This window comes from Ochotona princeps, chromosome 17, assembly GCF_030435755.1.
Source record: "Ochotona princeps isolate mOchPri1 chromosome 17, mOchPri1.hap1, whole genome shotgun sequence".
NCBI lineage: Eukaryota > Metazoa > Chordata > Mammalia > Lagomorpha > Ochotonidae > Ochotona > Ochotona princeps.
The window spans coordinates 47,050,425-47,069,811 of record NC_080848.1 but is presented as its reverse complement, the minus strand read 5'-3'; the positions used below and the strand labels follow the sequence as shown (position 1 = coordinate 47,069,811).

General features: G+C 41.2%; 1 protein-coding gene across 19 annotated transcripts in view; it reads left to right on the top strand.

The window, feature by feature from the left end:
• NCOR1 (nuclear receptor corepressor 1) overlaps positions 1–19,387 on the top strand; it is a 147,088-nt gene that overhangs the window by 80,743 nt on the left and 46,958 nt on the right. For 11 of the 19 annotated variants that reach the window (XM_058676510.1, XM_058676528.1, XM_058676515.1 and 8 more), the window contains 6 exons: positions 1,995–2,212; positions 3,513–3,575; positions 5,559–5,698; positions 7,270–7,407; positions 8,116–8,242; positions 15,085–15,637. In XM_058676510.1, coding sequence (XP_058532493.1) covers positions 1,995–2,212; positions 3,513–3,575; positions 5,559–5,698; positions 7,270–7,407; positions 8,116–8,242; positions 15,085–15,637 — 1,239 coding nt within the window. The remainder of the gene's footprint in view (positions 1–1,994; positions 2,213–3,512; positions 3,576–5,558; positions 5,699–7,269; positions 7,408–8,115; positions 8,243–15,084; positions 15,638–19,387) is intronic. The other 8 variants (XM_058676527.1, XM_058676521.1, XM_058676525.1 and 5 more) reach the window with 3 other exon arrangements.

Here is a 19,387-nt window from a genome sequence, read left to right as displayed (position 1 = left end):
TTTGAACCCATTCCCTCTCTCTGTTGTAACTCTTTCAAAATAAATAAGTAGGCATTTTAGAAAAACAACAGACAATTTTTCATTAGATTAATATAATGTTCATGTAGAAATGGAAAGTGGATTTGGATTAGAGTAGAATTTTATCAAAAGCTAAAATGTTCAACTTAGGCATCTATGCTGTGGGTCTTTCTGGAAATAGGTAGGAATTAGAATGGATGGAGTAATTTATTGTTGAAGTTGCCCTGCTACTATCCTGATCCATTCACAGTGTAAAATGAATGGATTTAGAGACAAGAATCAAGGAGATTATTAGAAAAGATTAGAAACAGGGTATTGATTAAATACAGCTGCTAGTAGAAATAGAGACGAAAAACTTGGTAAGAGGGACATTGCTAAGATGAAATACCCAAGACTTGGCCTTTTATCACATATAGGAAGTAAAGGCAAAGGAAGAGACATACAGATGATGCTCCCTCTGTGTGTCTCAGTGGTTATTCACTTGGCACTGTTAACATGAGCCAGTCAGTGAGGTGCAGCAAGGAGCCCAGGAGTGTGAATGAGTCCGTGTTTGCGCATGTTGAGTCCTGACGGTGATTATTGGTTCTGGTAGGTATTTGGAAAAGTGAGTCTGGATCTTAGGAGACAGAATCTGAGTCTAAAGCTGTAGATTGGCAGTTGCTGCGGCAAAATTGGTGCCAGTGGGTAACGAAGCTCTCTGGACGGACTCTTAGTACACCCTAGATGAAAGCACAAGAGGAGAGTCAGTATAGCGGCAAAGACATTTCAGATGCGAAGTTGAAGAGGATATAAAAAAGGAGAGTTAGCCACAGTGCCATCAAGTGCAGCAGGATTAAAGTGGTAAGTTCTGAGAAGAGGCCATTTGATTTTGCAGTTTGTAGGTCATGGTGACTTCTGACATAATGTTGTTAACAGGACAATGTAGAATAGAAGCCAGATTGATATGATAATTAGGAAGCAAAGGGAAAGAGCTTTTCGGTAACTTTAATTTAGGACTAGAGGCATGGAGTTAAGCAGTTTTTGATTTTGTGGGGAAACACTATAATTTGGAAAACCCATAACAGGTCTTTACTTTAAATAGATAACATTCAAAATTATCATCATCCATTAAACAATAATAATTGATCCTTGATATCTATGCATTCATTTGTGAAAATGTACCTTACGAGTCGTGTTTTTGTATGTACCCACCGCAGGAGGTGAGTACTATGGAGTCTTCCAGTATTACAGTAGTATTGCTGTAATATAACTACCATTCTTAGTTTTTCCTAACTGCCTGAAATAACAAATGATAAGCAATGTTTGGCCTAAGAGAAGTTAACTTACTAATCGTGAGCAAGGGTGATGGGCACTGTGGACTGCTGGAAGCCTCACAGTTGCCCTTGAACTACACTGTGAGCATCCCCGGATGAGGCAGCTGGCTTCAGTGTCCCAGTGTCCTCACAGGGCTGGTGAATAGCAGTGGTCTGAACTCCGGGTGCCTGGATCTAGGAGCTGGTTGACGACACACTGCCCTCCTTGTACGTCATTCTTGTCAGAGGTAGATCAGAATACGGTTTAGTTTAATAAAACAGTATTGTGGATTAGTACTGGAAAATTCTGTCATGAAGATCACCTGTTTTTTGCTATCTTATTTCACAGATGATACAATTTAGAACAAAGGTTCCAAACCCAAGTCTCTTGGCTTTTGGTGTGGTCCACAGCCTCTGGATTGCAGGTCTAGGTTTTCTGTAGCCATTTGTTCGTTTGTTTTTGATGTACTTTGATGTTCTGGTTTTCAAGTCAATTTATTTGAAATGTTTAAAATTTAAACCTATTAATATGCAAAATAGATCTTGGTGGAAAAATCTTAATTTGAGAAACTAAACTAAGAGATTAGATGTATTCAGTTTCCACTTGAAAAATGTTCAAATGGTACCTTTCTTTGATGTACGTGTACTGTGAAATCACACAAGTTTTATTCACTTTTTTTCTAGAGAAAATGTCAAGGAAAAAGATAAGACGGAAGGACTAGCAGAGGAAACTGAGGAGAGAGAGCAGGCCACACCTCGAGGGCGAAAGACTGCCAACAGTCAGGGTCGCCGGAAGGGCCGGATCACCAGGTCCATGACAAACGAAGCTGCAGCTGCCAGTGCTGCGGCTGCTGCGGCCACCGAGGAACCTCCTCCGCCTCTGCCTCCTCCGCCAGAGCCCAGTGAGTGGAAGAAAGGACTGGCCGGGCTGTCGTGCGCTTGGGCGTCTTTCAGTTGCTGGGCCTAGCAAGAGGGACTGTTACTATTAACAACCTATAAATGATCCTGCAGTCTGATGTGTAGTTTTTGAACTTTAGATAGGTTTTTTTTTTTTTTTTTATTACCATCCAGCCACAATGTTTCTAATCTGCTACAAGATAGCATTTACTTTTTCACTTCGTTGTAATGCTAACTTGGGTGCCACTTTCTTGCTGATGCTTAAACTTGGTGTTTATCATAAAAAGGTTCTCTGTAGTTAAGGGATCTCCAGTTTCATTTTTTAATGGTTGTGTGATGTAGATGTTGTCCGTCAGGCATGACTTAATTGTTTTTCCTGTTAGCATCAGAAGATTAGGATGCCTGCTCACTGCTTTTAATCCTGTATAGATAGCACTGTAATGTGATGGTCTACTCACATGGCAGTTTTGGTTGGTTTTCATAGGAATCAACTTTTTTTTTTCTAGCTTTCATAAGAATAAATTCTAAAAGTGCAAACACCTTTAGGTCTGATGTGCTACTCTGTAGTTGAGTGGTGCTGATTGTATCACACTGTGAAGGTTAGAAAAGTGCGGTTTCTGGCAATGGCAAGCATGATATTGGAGAACTAGATGGGACAGTGAAGGATAGAGTGGGGCTTTGAACAGAACCCTGTTGCTTGCAAAGTGGGAAGCTTAAATGGTTCTTAAACAGAGAAGGCGTGTAATGGCAATTGCGGAGGTCATGTTGGATGGTCCAAGGCAGGAGTCGGGGGCCTTGTTAAAAAACATTGTGTTTATATGCAGTGGCTCAGGCAGGGAGGGGATGGCTCAGGAGATAAAACAAGGTTCAAGCTGACAGGTACCATTAAATGGGAGGGAAGAATCAGAATATTAGTCTGAGAAGCCTGTCAATAATTAAAGTGACTGGGTGGATGGCGATACTATTATTTGAACAAGCTGCTCATTTCAGGCCTGATATTTTTGGTGTTGTTTTTAAAGTAAAAAAGAAAGTTTCAGTTGGCTGATCCATGTGCTTACTCGGTAACAGATGTTGAGGAATCCAAGATGCAGGCCGAGGCATTTCCAGGCGTGGTGTCGGGGACCTGGGAGGAAGAAGGTGGTGGTTTTCCCTTTGATGTTGTCGGCCAGGAGGAGAGGAAGCGTAGACACCTAGCCAGTGGGAAGGCACTGCAGAAAGTAGGGCTCCTCCAGAAAGAAGCTAAAGATGCTTGGACATGTGTAGCTTTTATTTTTGTCTGCCTAATCGAGATCTTTTTTATTTCAGTTCCCACAGAGCCTGTGGAAACTTCTCGATGGACAGAAGAAGAAATGGAGGTTGCTAAAAAAGGTGAATTACAGTAGTTCCGGTTTGTTTGGGGGAAGGAGATGATGAGTGATACAAGAGATGTTTTCTTTCTTTTCATTTATTTATTTTTTTAATTAAAAAAAGAGAGGTCTACCAGAAAGGTATTTAGAATTTAGAGCAAACTTACCAATTCTTTTTGATGGTGGTGTGTCTCCAGTGTGCTGTTTATAGCATGCTTCTATTTGAGAAATTTAAGATTCTCCCTACAGTTTAAATTTGAATGTCATTTTATTAGAGAGCAAGTAGCTGTTTTCACTTATTCAAAATTGTTGTGATTATGTGCTGTTGTGATTATATGCTGTTGAAATGGTTTGGGAGTAAATTTTGGAAGTCTATTTCTATCATTTAAAAGTTGGATTTAACAGAAAGGTAGGTACTTTCTCACTTTGTGTTTAGTGATTTGTTTGCTGATAAATAGTGGCTAAGAAATTATACCCTGATTCAGAGGAGGGAGCATGGACTATGGGATCCTGCCAAAAAAGGTTTGAATCCTGTCTCTGCCACTTCCGTGCTGTGGCCTTCATCTTGCTCTAGAATTTCTAGAATTTGTTTATCTTTTGTTGGCTCTTTCATGTAATTTAATTTGAAATTGAGCTTTGATTTCTGATAGAATAAATCAACTGACAGTTAATTTTGAGAAAAATTAACTTTAGAGGTTAGGCATTTACTGTTCTAGTAATAGTATATGTAATATCTTATTATAATTTTTATAAATAGCTTGATGTTTTTAGTGTCACGTTTCAGACTTATTTTCTATTATGGATAGTGAATAGCACACTTTACAATCATACATAAGCTCAACTTTACCAGAAATAAAGCTGTTTAAAGTGATTATCTTCAAATATTTTTATTCAGTATTTATATGCCATGATTAACAAATGCCCAATTTGAATTACTTTAAAAAAGTCTCATATTTGTTACGTAACTACCAAAAATGTGATGGCTAAAGGTATTATCATGTTCTTTTTGGGCAAATAAACCTACCTCTTAGCTCTTTATATTACTATATATATCTTCCAACTTGTATTAAACCTGGAAAACTGATAGTTGCTTATAAATTTGAAGTGAGAGTTTGTACCTCGATATACTGATATCTAATGCATATTTTTCTATGATGCATTTATATGTCCATTTTTGCATGTTTGTCCACACGTATTATTTGATTAGAGATGTGTTTTTATGTGGTTTCTGTGATGTATTACAGATTTATAGTTTCAAAAACATTTTGAATATTTTTGACTGATTATAAATTGAGGACAAATGGTGATCACGAGTTGTCTTTTTTATATATATAACTTTTTATAGTTGACTATTTTTAATTAGTGTTAAATTCAGTGACACAGTTCTATTTTTTTCTTTAAAAAAATTATTAGAAAATTTGATTTTTGTGGTATGATTCTGTAAAGTCTGGGATTCCACCGTCCTAATTCTTACCCCTGACTGATTTTCCCCATGTTGTTACAGTAGTATAGTCCTTCATAAGGAGATATAATTCCATCAGTCTGTTATTTAAGTGTACCCTGATATTACTGGTGCAGAGTTTTCTTACATATCTATGAATTTGTTTTTGTTGCTAGTATTTGTTGCTAGTATTTGGCTCCTGTTTTTTTTTTTTTTTTTTTTTTTTGGCTGCCTTTTAAATTTTGTAATGATGCGCTTAAGGATCTAGAAGTATCTAATAATTCACTTTGCAGGTATTTGAGCTTATCACTACAGGTCCAACATTGCTCTAATGCTGGGAAGGTACTCGGTAGTGATAAGGCCGAGTCCTGTGTTTTAAGTGGACGGGCAAGTAGGGAGCTGTAAACGATTTTGTGGTCAGTACCTGTCTGTGTAATGTACCAGCTAGTCACTGAAAGCATACTTTCAGCTAATGATTTGGAATATAACAGCTGTTTCGACTGTTTTGCTTGCTCGCTTTATGTGACAACCATTTAATTAATTCTTATTCTCTTTAAAATACAGGTCTAGTAGAACATGGTCGTAACTGGGCAGCAATTGCCAAAATGGTAGGAACCAAAAGTGAAGCTCAATGTAAAAATTTCTATTTTAATTATAAAAGGCGACATAATCTTGACAACCTCTTGCAACAGCATAAACAGAAAGTGAGTATATCTGAGTGTTGATTTTTTTTTACTTAGTTTGCTTTTGAGGCATGTTAGTTTCTTGGTACAGGTTGATTATTTACAGTCCAGGGGGGCGGGGGAGGTCCCTGTTATGGTAATGGGAATACAGTACTTTTGAATTACTGCAGACTAGATTTGAAAAATAAGTATTGATCATGTTGAATGAGTTAAAAATGTATTTTCAGGAGTATAGGCATCTGACCTACTGGTTAAGAGAATTGTGTCCTCTGTTGGAATGTTTGAGTTTGATTCCTGGCTGCAGTTGCCAGTTCCAGCTGCTGCTGGTCTTCTAGTTTGCATAGGCCCTGGGAAGCAGCATTAATGGCTTCCACCATATGAGAGCCCTGGATTGTGTTCTTGGCTCCTGATTTTGGCACAGGCTTGTCTTGACCCTTCCACGTATTTGGGAAGCTAATCAGCAGACTGCGTCTCTCAGATAAATAAAGCTGTGGTGAGTGTCTTACTTGGCTTATCTTCTTACACTCAGACTACAACTAGTTGTTTCACTTTCAGGATTTTATCTAGTGCTAGTCCTCTAACATTGGAAAATGAGGTTTCTTTAGATTGGAACTTAAATGGCGTCTTCATATGTGCACCAAGAAGGACTAGATGTACTGGTGGTTTTTAGCACTTAGAGCAGTAACTGCTGTAATGATAAAATTTCTTCTCTCTGTAGAGTCTTGCTGAGGGCAGATGACTGAAGGAAAATGCAATATAGGTTCTGTGAAGGGCACAGAACAAAGTGCTGCCAGCACTGGGACCTCCTGAGCCATAAGTCTGTAAACACAAGGGACCTTAACTAGACCTTTCAGCAACATGAGAATATAAATTCAGTGTAGGTAGATAATGTCTACTGTTGAAATATTTATGTACATAATCTTATAGCTATGCAGTGCCAGTAATTAGCAGTTTTACATGAACATATAGTTCATAGAAGAAAACATTTTTTTGAAGAGACTTTTCTGCTCATAAAAGGCAAGAGAAATTCACTGATAATATCAATGGTAACCACTGTGTAAAATTATGTAATTGTTAACTTGTAAAGGAAGCTTATTGTTAACAGTAATACCAAAAATGGAAAAATATTTAAATGACTTAATACAAAAAATTTTAAAAAGATATATTTATTTTTGTTTGAAAGGCAGATTTACAAAGAGAGACAGATCTTGCGTCTGCTGTTTTACTTCCCAGGTGGCCACAATGGCCAGAGCTGAGCCAATCCGAAGCCAGGAGCCAGGAGCTTCTTCAGGATCTCCCATGTGGGTGCAGGGTCCCAAGGCTTTGGGCTGTCCTCGACTGCTTTCCCAGGCAATTAGCTGGGAGCTGGATGGGAAGTGGAGTAGCCGGGACATGAACCAACCCCCATATGGGATCCTGGTGCATGCAAGGCGAGGATTTAACTATTGAGCCATTGCACTGGGCCCTTAAAATAGTTTTTACTCTTGTATATGAATAGACAGTTTTTTGGATTCAATAATTCAAATAATTTTGAAGAATTTTGTTTTTTGTTTGTTTGTTTGTTTAAAGATTTATTTATTTTTATTGGAAAGGCAGATTTACAGAGAGAAGGAGAAACAGAGAGAGAAAGATCTTCCATCCGCTGGTTCACTCCCCAAATGGCCGCAACGGCAGGAGCTGAGCCGATCCGAAGCCAGGAGCCGGGAGCCTCTTCCGGGTCTCCCATGCGGGTACAGGGTCCCAAGGCTTTGGGTCATCCTCTACTGCTTTTCCAGGCCATAAGCAGGGAGTTGGATGGGAAGTGGAAAAGTTGGTAAATGAACTGGTGGCCATATGGGTGCCGGCGCTTGCAAGCAAGGGAATAGTCAGTTGAGCCATTGGAATTGCCCCCATTTTAAAGGGTTTGTAATGTAGGGAGGCTGTTCAGTTCATGGCTACAGTAGATTTTAGAAAATAGAATATACAGCTACGTATGGTCCACAGGCTGTATTTAATGTATGCATGAAGATTTATACACTCATACATGTACTATGTGCATCTTTAAGGACTTAAAGGAGTGTATCAGTGCACTTATAATGTCTAATTGGAATTGTGAGCAGTTATTTTTCATTGTGTTTTATTCTGCATTTCAATGTACATGTTCAGTAAAAAATGTGTATGTTTTTATTAGATTATTTGAAATGTGAGATGAGCATGGAGACTTGCAGTTGCAATAATTTGTTAAATGCAACTTTTGATCAAATTCACCTGCATGGAAGAGCAGTTAGTGATGGCTCAGAGCTAGTTGCTTCAGTTTAAGCAGAACACACAGCCTTTTTGTCTATTTATGTATATGTCTCCCGGGGTTCTGTATTATGTCAGAAATGAAAAGGCTTGACTTTTTCCTTCTACTTATGTCCGTCATGGTGTTGTTGAACTTGCTGTTGTTTACTTGTTAGACTTCACGGAAGCCTCGTGAGGAGCGGGATGTATCTCAGTGTGAAAGTGTTGCTTCCACCGTTTCTGCCCAGGAGGACGAGGACATTGAAGCCTCCAATGAGGAAGAGAATCCAGAGGACAGCGAAGGTATCTCAAAAGTCGTAGATTTAACCTGGCCTCTGCTATCCCAGACACATCGTGTTTAGCTTCATTATTTGCGTAAGAATTTCTCTTGAAGGAAATGTATTTTTGTGTCATACAGCTGTTAAACATAATGTGTTTGTTTACATAACCAACAATTGTTTGTGTGATGCCTAAGACTGTGCAGGTTCTGGAACCGGAAGCTGTTGGGGGTGACAGTCCTGCGTTAGCCACATGTCTGCACAGTGGGAGCGTTGCTGTGTCCCTTGGTGTCAAGTTACATTTCCCTACTTATCTGTGCTTTCAGTTTGATTTGTTTCATCCGTTCCCAAAATTTTTCATGGCAAAAGAATTAATAACCCTATGAGTAGGAAAAAACACCAAGCCTGAGAAGCTTAAGGAGAAAAATAATATTTCTTAAATCATTGACAGTTTGCTGAAAATGTTTTTTTGTTTCTTGAGTTTTTGCTGAAAGATGGAAGGGCAGCTAATTTATTTCAATTTTCAGTGTCAAGTTTCTATGCATTTCTTTTGTGAATTGAACTGCTTCTGATTCAGAGATTTTCATAATGCTAGTATATCAAACAAGTTTGTGTTTTGTGTATGTGAATATTTTCTCTATCTCATTTGCCTTTTAGTTTTGAGTTACTGCAGTTTAAATTCTATATGTAATTGTTTATCTTTTCTTTATAAGTGTTTTATTTTATATAAGGTTAGGAAGTTCTATTCCCTCCAGTTTAGAAATGTTAGATTCTGTTATTTTTTTCTCTACAGATTATTATTGCTGCTTTTCAGACTTACATGAAATGGGCTTTGTTTTTGAATAAGAAGTATTTTTTTTTTCTGTGAGTCTTTTTGTGAAATGAAGGTGGTTGTGGCAAGCAAGCATAAGTAGAATATTGGAGCAAGCTGGGCTAGATTAAGATTGCCACAAACAAGGAAGGCAGCCTGGTGTGTTTATGAGCCTTTCAAAGAGCCCACTAGGATTTTTCCTGTTAATAGGTTTGTATCTGGTAGCTAGTGTTCTTGGATTATAAACATAAATGAAATCTTCGGTCATCCTCTTCAACCATGCTCTGAAAATACTTAGAGACTCCTTACTGCTTAACTTTTGTTGTAGTATATCATTAATAACTGTTCTGTTTTAGTATTTATTATTTTTAATCTTATATTGTGCCTAGTTGGTAAATTAAACATTACTCTTAAGAGTGTGTGTGTGTGCGCGCATGCGCGTGCAGAAAAGAATTTGTGTAGGATTCGTTCCTGCCTGCCATGGCAGGCTTCTGGAGGAATCTCGAAGTACGTTTGCCACAGATAAGGAAGAACAGCTGTATTAATCAGTCTCCATGACCTGCCGTTAACAGAATCCCTTGGCCTGAGTGGTTTCTGCTGCATTTCCTCATCTAAGATTGCTGGAAGCTGGCGGTCTGAGATCAAGGTGCTGGCAGAGTTGACTTCTGATGAGCAGTCTCTTCCTGCCTTGCAGATAGCCAGCTGCCTCTGTGTTGTCCTCACATGGCCTTTGCTCTTGGTGCACTCCTGCCGCCTCTTCCTTTTCCCCAGCAGTCCTGCTGGATTGCAGCCCACCCACTGACCTCATTTAGCCTGCATTAGCTCCTAGAAGCCCCGTCTCCATATGCAGTCACACCTGAGTTAGAGCTTTAACATAGAAATTTTGGACTGGGAAAATGCAATTCAAGCCATATCAAAGCTTGTCCGTGTGTAGGCTTGCAGTTTCTCAAAAACTGAACAACAATGAGTGACTTTTTCCCTTTTATTTCCCGTTGTTTGGTCTTTTATGTGGTTGCTTGAAGTTGCCAAGAATGGTATTAAAATAACGTGTCCACCTGGTCGGTGTTAGGCAGCATGGCTGTTTCCTGCATGTGTTTTCCTTTTGATACCTAGACTAGTTTCCTACTAATAGGACCTGAACTCAACAGTAGAATCCTGAGGTCTCTCTTCATTTCTTTTTGACTTCATTTGGAAAGTGTCAAAGTATGTAAAAACTGTATGAATTAATTCATTTGTTAATGGGACACTCGGCAGGTGCATTGCTTATTGTGTGGCAAATTTCTTGCCAGTGGAAGTATGAAGGCAGTTGCTGAAGGGAGAATTCAGTCCCTAAAGCACATCTGACTCTACATCTTTCACGGTCAGAAGAGTTAAAACAGAAAACCTGAAACTTGATCAAAATTTGGATTTTTTTTTGTTATTGTTGTTTTATGCTGTTCCTTCAGGACTTTTTATTTTTAGGAAAAAACTCATGTTTCGCTGGCATTTGGTGAAACATTTTGCATTGGAAATGTCTCTGCCCTTTGGCATATTGGAAGAAAATAATTGAAAATTTTGCTTACATTAAAGTGGTATCTGCTGCATAATCACTGGCCTATCTTAGGTTTAATGACAGATGACATGTCCGTTTGCCCTTGGATTTAAGGCTTGCCATTGCAGTGCCATTAGACGTGAAGGCTAACTTCAGGTGTTTTTCTTGCTTTCCATCGCTTGATAGCATCTCTAACAGTAATTTTTTACTCTCAGTGAAGTTTTTCCTATGTGTGAGGTATACCATTCAGACTTTTTGTTGGTCTTTTTGTTTTGTTTTTGAGACTTGAACTCCAAGAGTCCCCACATTTAACGCGTTATTTCTATCTAGATGTCTTAGAACCACCACATTCTTTTTGTTTCACTACCCCTACACGCTGTTTCTTCCTCCAGTCTTTCCCAGTATCAGATAAAGTTCCTTTAATAATGTTTTCTTGTTCTCCGTCTGAAATCTATCAATAATAGATCCCTTCCTCACTTCCTTTTGTGCTACAAAGTTTTGAGCCATTTCAATGCAGCATCTTTTTGAAAAGTTTTTCTTTCTTTTTTTTTCAAATTCTACTTTTTCACTCAGCATGCAGCTTGTTCTTCATACCATATAAGTTAGAACTTGTTATCTGTACTCCAATATACCTTCCCCTACACCCTCACAGGCACTCAGGACATCCTGCCTGAATTGACAGTTGAACCTCTGAGCTTCTGCCAGCCCCTGTTCTGCTTGTTCCGTCAGCTCGGAGCGCCCTGCTCTGTGTGCTGCTCAGAGCCAGCCGCACACTCCCTGCTCCTACCCCTGGTCAAGGCCTCAGCTGTGAACGCTCTTCCTTAGGCTGTAGCTCACTCTCACATCTGGCAGGCTTCTGCTCAGATGTCAGTGTGCGCCCCTGTGCAAGCCCTCAGTACCCTCTCCTGCTTGTTAGGTTTTCTTATGTAGTCATTACGGTTTCTGCTATCGTTTGACACTCCACACATGTGCTGTTGTCTGTTCAGCATAGAATATGCGCTCCATGAGAGCAGATATTTTGTTTTCACTGCTTTGTACCCAGAATCTCAAAGAGTTTCCGACACACAGTGGGTGTTTTATACATAGTTGAGTGAATGAAAGAATGAATTTGTAGAAATGTTTAGGATATTTTGACATGCTAAAAATGTTTTTAGTAGATGGTCATGAAAGTTTTGATTATATTTTTCCATATAAATGGCATATTTATAACTTTGTAGCATCAAAGCTTCATGTTTACTGAATAGATTTCTATGTGTTTTCCAAAGTTACATATATCTTGTCCCAAATTGTCTCCTAATGTTTTTAAAATCTTTATTCCATCTGGAATTATTTCCTATATTAGTAGGGCCCATGTTTTTGTTTCACGGAGCTGGTTCTGACAAGTTTTTACTGAATAAATACTGCTTTAAAATACCACTTTTGACCTGTTAATTTTGCAGGCCTGTTAGCATCTGTTTCTGGACTGTCTGCTGCTGTGTGTTACCCATCTCTGGGGCAGTTTTCAACATGCTGTGAGGCACTGGCTCTGCTGTCATTTCGACTGTGTGACAAGTCTTCCCTCATTGCACTAATTTTTAGTTTTTGAAGTTTCTCAAGGACTTCACTCAATTTAACATATACCAAGAGTTATCTAGAAGATTTTTTTTTTACAAACTGGATTTTCATTAAAAGTGTGCACATCTCTGTATACTCTTTGTCGCAGTGACAAATTGGAAGTAACCCAAGAATTCAGCAGAGGAAAGATTCACCTGATTTAGACCTTTCCTGACCAACCATCCAGTGCATGATTCATCTAGTGTTTGAGTTGGCTATGTGCCGGCCACAGTGTTTGTCACTAAGGTTTCAGAGAACCAGAATGTAGGATCTTCACTTTATGGAACTTTTTATTTTATTTTATTTTATTTTATTTTATTTTATTTTATTTTATTTTATTTTATTTTTTTTAAAGATTTATTCATTTTATTACAGCCAGATATACACAGAGGAGAGACAGAGAGGAAGATCTTCCGTCCGATGATTCACTCCCAAAGTGAGCCGCAACGGGCTGATGCGCGCCGATCCGAAGCCGGGAACCTGGAACCTCTTCCGGGTCTCCCACGCGGGTGCAGGGTCCCAATGCATTGGGCCGTCCTCGACTGCTTTCCCAGGCCACAAGCAGGGAGCTGGATGGGAAGTGGAGCTGCCGGGATTAGAACCGGCGCCCATATGGGATCCCGGGGCTTTCAAGGCGAGGACTTTAGCCGCTAGGCCATGCCGCCGGGCCCTATGGAACTTTTTAAAAAGGGATTTATTTGTTTTACTTGAAAATCAGAGTTAGAGGGACAGAGAGAGCGCTATTCTGTTCACTTGCCAGATGGCTGCAATGGCCAGAGCTAAGCTGATCCAGAGCCAGGAACCAGGAGCTTATTCTGCATCTCCCAAGTGGGTCCAAGGGTTCAAGGCCTTGGGCCATCTTCCAGTGCTTTTCCAGCTCATTAGCAGAGAGCAGGATTGGAAGTTGAGTAGCCAGGACTCAAAGTGGTGCCTGCCTGGGCTGTCAGCACTGCAGATGGAGGATTAACTTGTCATTGCCGTTATACTAGGCCCCACATTATGATATTTGTGGTCTGGTAGAAATAACCAGACATCAAATAATTATGTACATATACAAAATTGTGTTAGGAGAGTGTGAGGAACAGCGTCTGACTTTGTTATGCTATGGAAGGCTTATAGTGCATGTGATATTTGAGCTGTCTCCACAGGACAAGCAGATGACAGAGCCTTTTAGCAGGGGTGGATGGTGTGCGCTTTCTCCGTGATACAAGGTGTAATGGGGCATTAGGAAAATGGAAAGGCCAGTGAGTCTGCAATACCGACAGCTGTGAGCAAGATGAACGGGAGACGCTGGTACGGCCCTGCCTGCCAGGCTTTGCAGGCCATGCAGACACCTTCAGAGGGATGGGTTTCCATTGAAAAGATAGAAAAAGAGAGTGAATGTGTGAGGGTAAGTTTTGGCTTTAAAAAAGCTCGCTCTGTAGTTGATGTGGAGGATGGTGTGAGGTGGAGAATGCAAAGAGCTGCTCAGGGGTTTGAGTGGTTGCTGTGAAGTTCAGCAGACGGGGGATTCAGGGATATATCCAGAGAAAACCAGGTTTACCAAGCAGACTCCTGGGATCTCAGAAAGGAGTCTTCAAAAGATGACCCCCTAGGTGTCTGGTTTGTGATTGGATAGTAAACACTAGGGAAAAAATGCTCGTTAACTTGAGATTATTGACATATTGGCACTGGACTTTCAATATAACTAGGTAAAGATGCCAGAAGTATTAAAACTATAGGTATGAAATGGTAAAAGACAAAATGGAGAAAGACCTTTGTTAGAATTAAAAAAAAAATCTATGAAGTACTATTCTAGAACCTTGCTGTCCAGTGTGATAATTTCTGGATATCTGCTTTTGGCTTTTGAGCACTTAACTGTGACTAGTCCAAATTGAGATAATACTGAAAATAAAGTATACACCAGACTTCTAAGACCTAATACTCTAAAAAGGTAAAATCTTAATTCACTGATGTGATCTGGCTTACATTCCTGTGGGGCAGGGGTCGTTTTAGAATGTGAACACTGCTTACTTTATTTATTGCAAAGTCAAAGAGGAGGAGAGATAGAGAGGAATATCTTCCGTCCTATGATTCACTGCCCAGGTGGCCCACAATGGCTGGAGAGCTAAGCTGATATGAAACCAGGGGCCTGGAGTGGAGCCTCTTCTGGGTCTCCACGCAGGTGCAGGGTCCCAAGGCTTTGGGCCGTCCTCGACTGCTTTCCCAGGCCACAAGGAGGGAGCTGGTTGGGAAGTGGGGCCAACTGGGATTAGAACTGGCACCCATATGGGATCCTGGCGTGTGCAAGGTGAGGACTTTAATTGCTAGACTACCATGCTGGGCCCTGTTGTTATTTCTTAAGATTTATTTACTGATAATGTGTGTTTGGTAGTCAGTTACAGAGTCAGATCATCTTCCTTGGTTCACTCTCCAGGTGACCGCCAGGTATGAAGCTGGACTGGTCTGAACCTGGGAGCCAGGAACTCCCTCTCAGTCTCTTAGGTGAATGTCGGGGACCGCTGCCTTCGGACATTCCAGATGGGATAGGGCACCATGGACAGAATTAGCTTGCTACACCAACACCCTGGCCTGTCTTTACTGATTTAAACACACACACAAACACAGAAAAGGGCCAATGGAATTGTTGCAGAATGTTACCAATTATGGCAACATGTTGTGTTTTGTTTTCCTGTCTTTGTTTTTCAAATATCGTATAAGTTACTTTTGGACATTAAAAGCTTTTGTACTTTCAATTGCAGAAGTTCAAGACAATTTAATCTTTCTCTTGCACACTTTGTAGAAAACTTTAGCTTTCCCAGTGGCTGTAAGTACTTCAATGAGGTCATCCACGGAGTGTAATCCATCCTAAACGAGCACTTTGAAGCATGGTTTCTGTCACCATCTGAAGAGTATCATTATCAGATTTTTATGCTGTATCATTATCTTTAAGGTGCTGAAAATAGTTCTGATACAGAAAGTGCTCCTTCTCCTTCACCAGTTGAAGCTGTCAAGCCCGGAGAAGACAGCACTGAAAATGCCGCTTCTCGAGGAAGCGCGGAACCCGTGGCTGAGCTCGAGTCCACAGCTGAAACTGCACCGGGTGCGTCTCCTTCCTCAGCGGCCCCAAGCGCCAAACCAGCTGAGAGTGAAAGTGCGGAGAGCCAGACGAGTGCCACCGTCAGCGTGGAGACAGCAGAGCCGATGGACATAGAGCAGCAGGAATGCAGCGCTAAAGCAGGTTCTGTGCTTGATACCCCAGTCACTACCAAAGCAGACCCTGGAGATGTTGACGTTCGGGTGCCGGAAAACGGTGCTCCTACAGCAGAAGGTGAAACCAAAGAAAGAGACTTGGAGAGAGCCAGTGAAAAGGCAGAGCCTAGAGATGAAGACTTGGAGGTGGCCCAGCAGATAACTCCCCAAAGGCCTGAGCCCCAGTCAGACAATGACTCCAGTGCCACCTGCAGTGCTGATGAAGACGTGGAGGGCGAACCAGAACGGCAGAGGTGAGACTGGCTCCTTAGGTGTTAGCTGGCCGTGCTTTGCCGGCCGCTGTCTCCTGCAGAGACAAGTGACAGTTTCTTTTACGATTTTCATATTGGTTTATGATGCCAGGAACAACTGTGTCATCATTGCTTTGCTGAAAGAGATCGACTGTAAATTTTTTCTATTACTTGTCTGTATCTTCATGTATGTATCATCTTTCTGTGTCTGTATCTTTCTGTGTCTGTTTTTTTCTCTGGGATTTCAGCTGACTGTATGATGGGATGGGACGTGGTGTTGGAAGGAGAGGTGAAAGGTGTGGGCTTCAGCTACGATTCTCTCTCTAAGGTGATAGACGTCACAGCAAGGCCACCTTTGCTGTCTGAGATGTAAGAAAATGCCAAGAGGAGAAGCATCTTAAACGTTCTGAAAATACTGTAGAACGTGATTTAAATACAAACTTTACGTGTCAGTTGAAATTTTAGTTCATATTTGTGAATAACTAAGGGGTTTCAAAGAAGGTTGGGGGAAATCTGCTTTACTTTTTTTTGTTTTTGTGAATATCTATATATCTTTACATTGAACGAGTAACAGAGAGAGAGAGAGACCAGCCAGTGCTGGTGCAGGCTGGGGCATGGGGCTTCATCCGGGTCCCACATGAGCGGCAGAGGCGCAAACACTTGGGCCGTTTTCCACTGCTTCTCCAGGCTGTTGGCAGCAGCTGGATCAAGTCATGAACTGGTGCCCGTGTGCAGTGCCTGCGGTGCTGGTCCTTCCCATTCATCACCTTTTAAAAAATTATTATTACTATGTTATGAGACAGTTCCATAGTCCCTGGGATTTCCCTTCCCTTCTCCACAAGTCCCCTCCCCGCCACTACCACTGAGTTCCCCTATAGTATTACTATAGTTTAGTTCTCATAAACAGTCATATAGCCATCCCCTTTTAATTGCTTTTGCTCATGCAGTTTTTAAAAGTATCCTTGTAAAATTTCATAGATAGTACAAATTTTTCAGTAATTTTAGTCTGTAAAGGCAAATTAGCATGAAATGTTTATCACATCTTTATCACTTTTGAAAATACTGCAGTGGGGCCCAGAGGCGTGGCCTAGCAGCTAAAGTCCTCGCCTTGAACACACAGGGATCCCATATGGGTGCCGGTTCTAATCCCGGCAGCTCCACTTCCCATCCATCTCCCTGCTTGTGGCCTGGGAAAGCAGTTGAGGATGGCCCAAAGCTTTGGGACCCTGCACCCGCGTGGGAGACCTGGAAGAGGTTCCAGGTTCCCAGCTTCGGATTGGTGCAGCACCGGCCATTGTGGTCACTTGGGGAGTGAATCATAGGACGGAGGATCTTCCTCTCGGTCTCTCCTACAATGAAGAGATACATATTTTACAGGAATTGATGCTTCTTTATTTAATATCTAATGTCATTCCTCCATGCAGGTTCTGTACAAAGCATTCAGTTAACTGTGAAAAAGAAATATTGTCCATGTTTTAGAATGCCTGGGTTCAGTTCTTAGCTCTGACTCCTGACTCTACTTCCCCACAAATGTAGACCCTGGGATGGACTGATGGTGGCGCCGATAATTGGGCTGTTACTACCTATTGCCTCTCTGCCTCTAAATAAAGTTTTTGGAAAAATTTTTAAGTTTTCAAAGAAAGAGACCGAGAGATCTTCTGTTTGCTTAATCACTCCTCAGATATCCACACCAGCCACGGTTGGGCCAGGCTGAAGCCTCCTGCTGAATCCAGGTCTCCAGTATAGATGGTGGAGGGTGCATATTAGCAGGAAGCTGGAATTAGAAGTGGAGCCAGAACTCAGGCCTAGGGAATTTGATATGAGAGCGGACATCTCAAGTTGTATCTTAGCTACTATGCTAAGTAATTGCCACTCAGTTTTATTTGCAAGATTATTTCTTTGAAAGGCAGAGTTAAAGAGAAAAAGGAAAAACAGAACAAGATTTCTGTCTGGTGATTCATTCCCAAAATGCCTACAGTGGCCAAAGCTGGGCCAGTCTGAAACCAGGATTCAGGAGTTTCTTCTGAGTCTCCCTTGTGGATGCGGTTGCCCAAGGCCTTGGGCCGGGCCATCCCTCTCTGTTTTCCTAGGCGCATGAGCAGAAAGCTGTGTGTGAGGTGCAGCCGGGACTTGAATCAGCCCCCATGGGATTCTGGCACCACTAATTGGCAGCTTTACTTTCTATACCCCAGCTCTAGTCCGATAAGGTTTTTTCTTTTAAAATTATATTTTCAAATATGTTTGATAATAGAAAAACAGGACTTGAATCTGCTGTGTACTTTGGAGCATCCTGAATCCTGAAATGATGTGAAGTGATGTGACTGTGTAGGTGCACCCTGCCACAGGCGCCTGCGTTTCACAGATCCAGTCTCTGCCTTCACTGTGTGAGCCCCATTCACCTTTCCCTTGTTTCTGTGGTTTTTAGTTAGGGCTGCAGTGATTACATCTGTACTGAACATCCACATATCTTTTTACTTGTGTTTTTCCAAGTGCAATAACAACTTCACATTGTGGTAGGTGCTGTACATTAGAGACTTAGAGTATATGAGGCAATTTATGTAGGTTTTATGTAATGCTGTGCCATTTAATATAAGGAACCTAAACACATCCTCAAGTTTTGGTTACGGAACCAGTCCTCCGCAAATATGGAGAGACAATTCTGTCTTTTCTGCTGTGTCTTTTTTCTTAAAGGAAATAGGCTCACCCAGAATGATAGAGAATGATGGATTCATAGAAATTCTGGTAGTGGGGGCAGCACATTGTCTCAACGTGCTAATCCTCTACCTCCAGATGCCAGCTTGCATAGGCGCAATGGTTCGTATCCTGGCTGCTCCACTTCCCTTCCAGCTCCCTGCTTATGGCCTGGGAGAGAACAGGATGACCCACAGGCTTGGGACCCTGCACTCACCCGGGAGACCAGAAACAAGCTCCTGGCTTCAGATCTACTCAGCTCCAACCATTGTGGTCATCTTTGCAGTGAGCCAGCAAATGGAAGATCTTTTTCTTTGTCTCTCTTCCTCTTATAAATCTACCTTTCCAATAAAAGTGAATAAATTAAAAAAGAAAGTAATGAGTTTAGCTAAGACATCATTTAATCAAACTCAACCACAATCTGTATCCTGTCTTTTGTTGAACTTTCTCCTCATCTTTAATCAGAAACCGGCTGATAAGCCATGCAGCAACCTGATTCTATTCAGGGACTTGCCTTTCATAATGTGTCTAGAGTCTGTATACACATTTAGTGTATTTTTTTTTTTAAAGATTTTATTCATTTGTATTGGGAAGGCAGATGTACAGAGAGGAGGAGAGACAGAGAGGAAGATCCTCCGTCCGATGATTCACTCCCAAAGTGAGCCGCAACGGCCGGTGCTGCGCCGATCCAAAGCCGGGAACCTGGAACCTGTTCTGGGTCTCCCACACGGGTGCAGGGTCCCAATGCTTTGGGCCATCCTCAACTGCTTTTCCAGGCCACAAGCAGGGAGCTGGATGGGAAGTGGAGCTGCCGGGATTAGAACTGGCGCCCATATGGGATCCCGGGGCCTCCAAGGCGAGGACTTTAGCCGCTAGGCCATGCCGCCGGGCCCCTCATTTAGTGTATTTTATTTTTTATGTATTCTACAGTGAGATTGGCTACTAAAATAATAATAAGTATCAGTGGTAATTTCTCAAGAGGATATTTTGACACGATAGGTGATAGACTTCTCATCCACCAAAATTGACATAAAACAGGATTTCTGCTTATCTGTTGGCTTA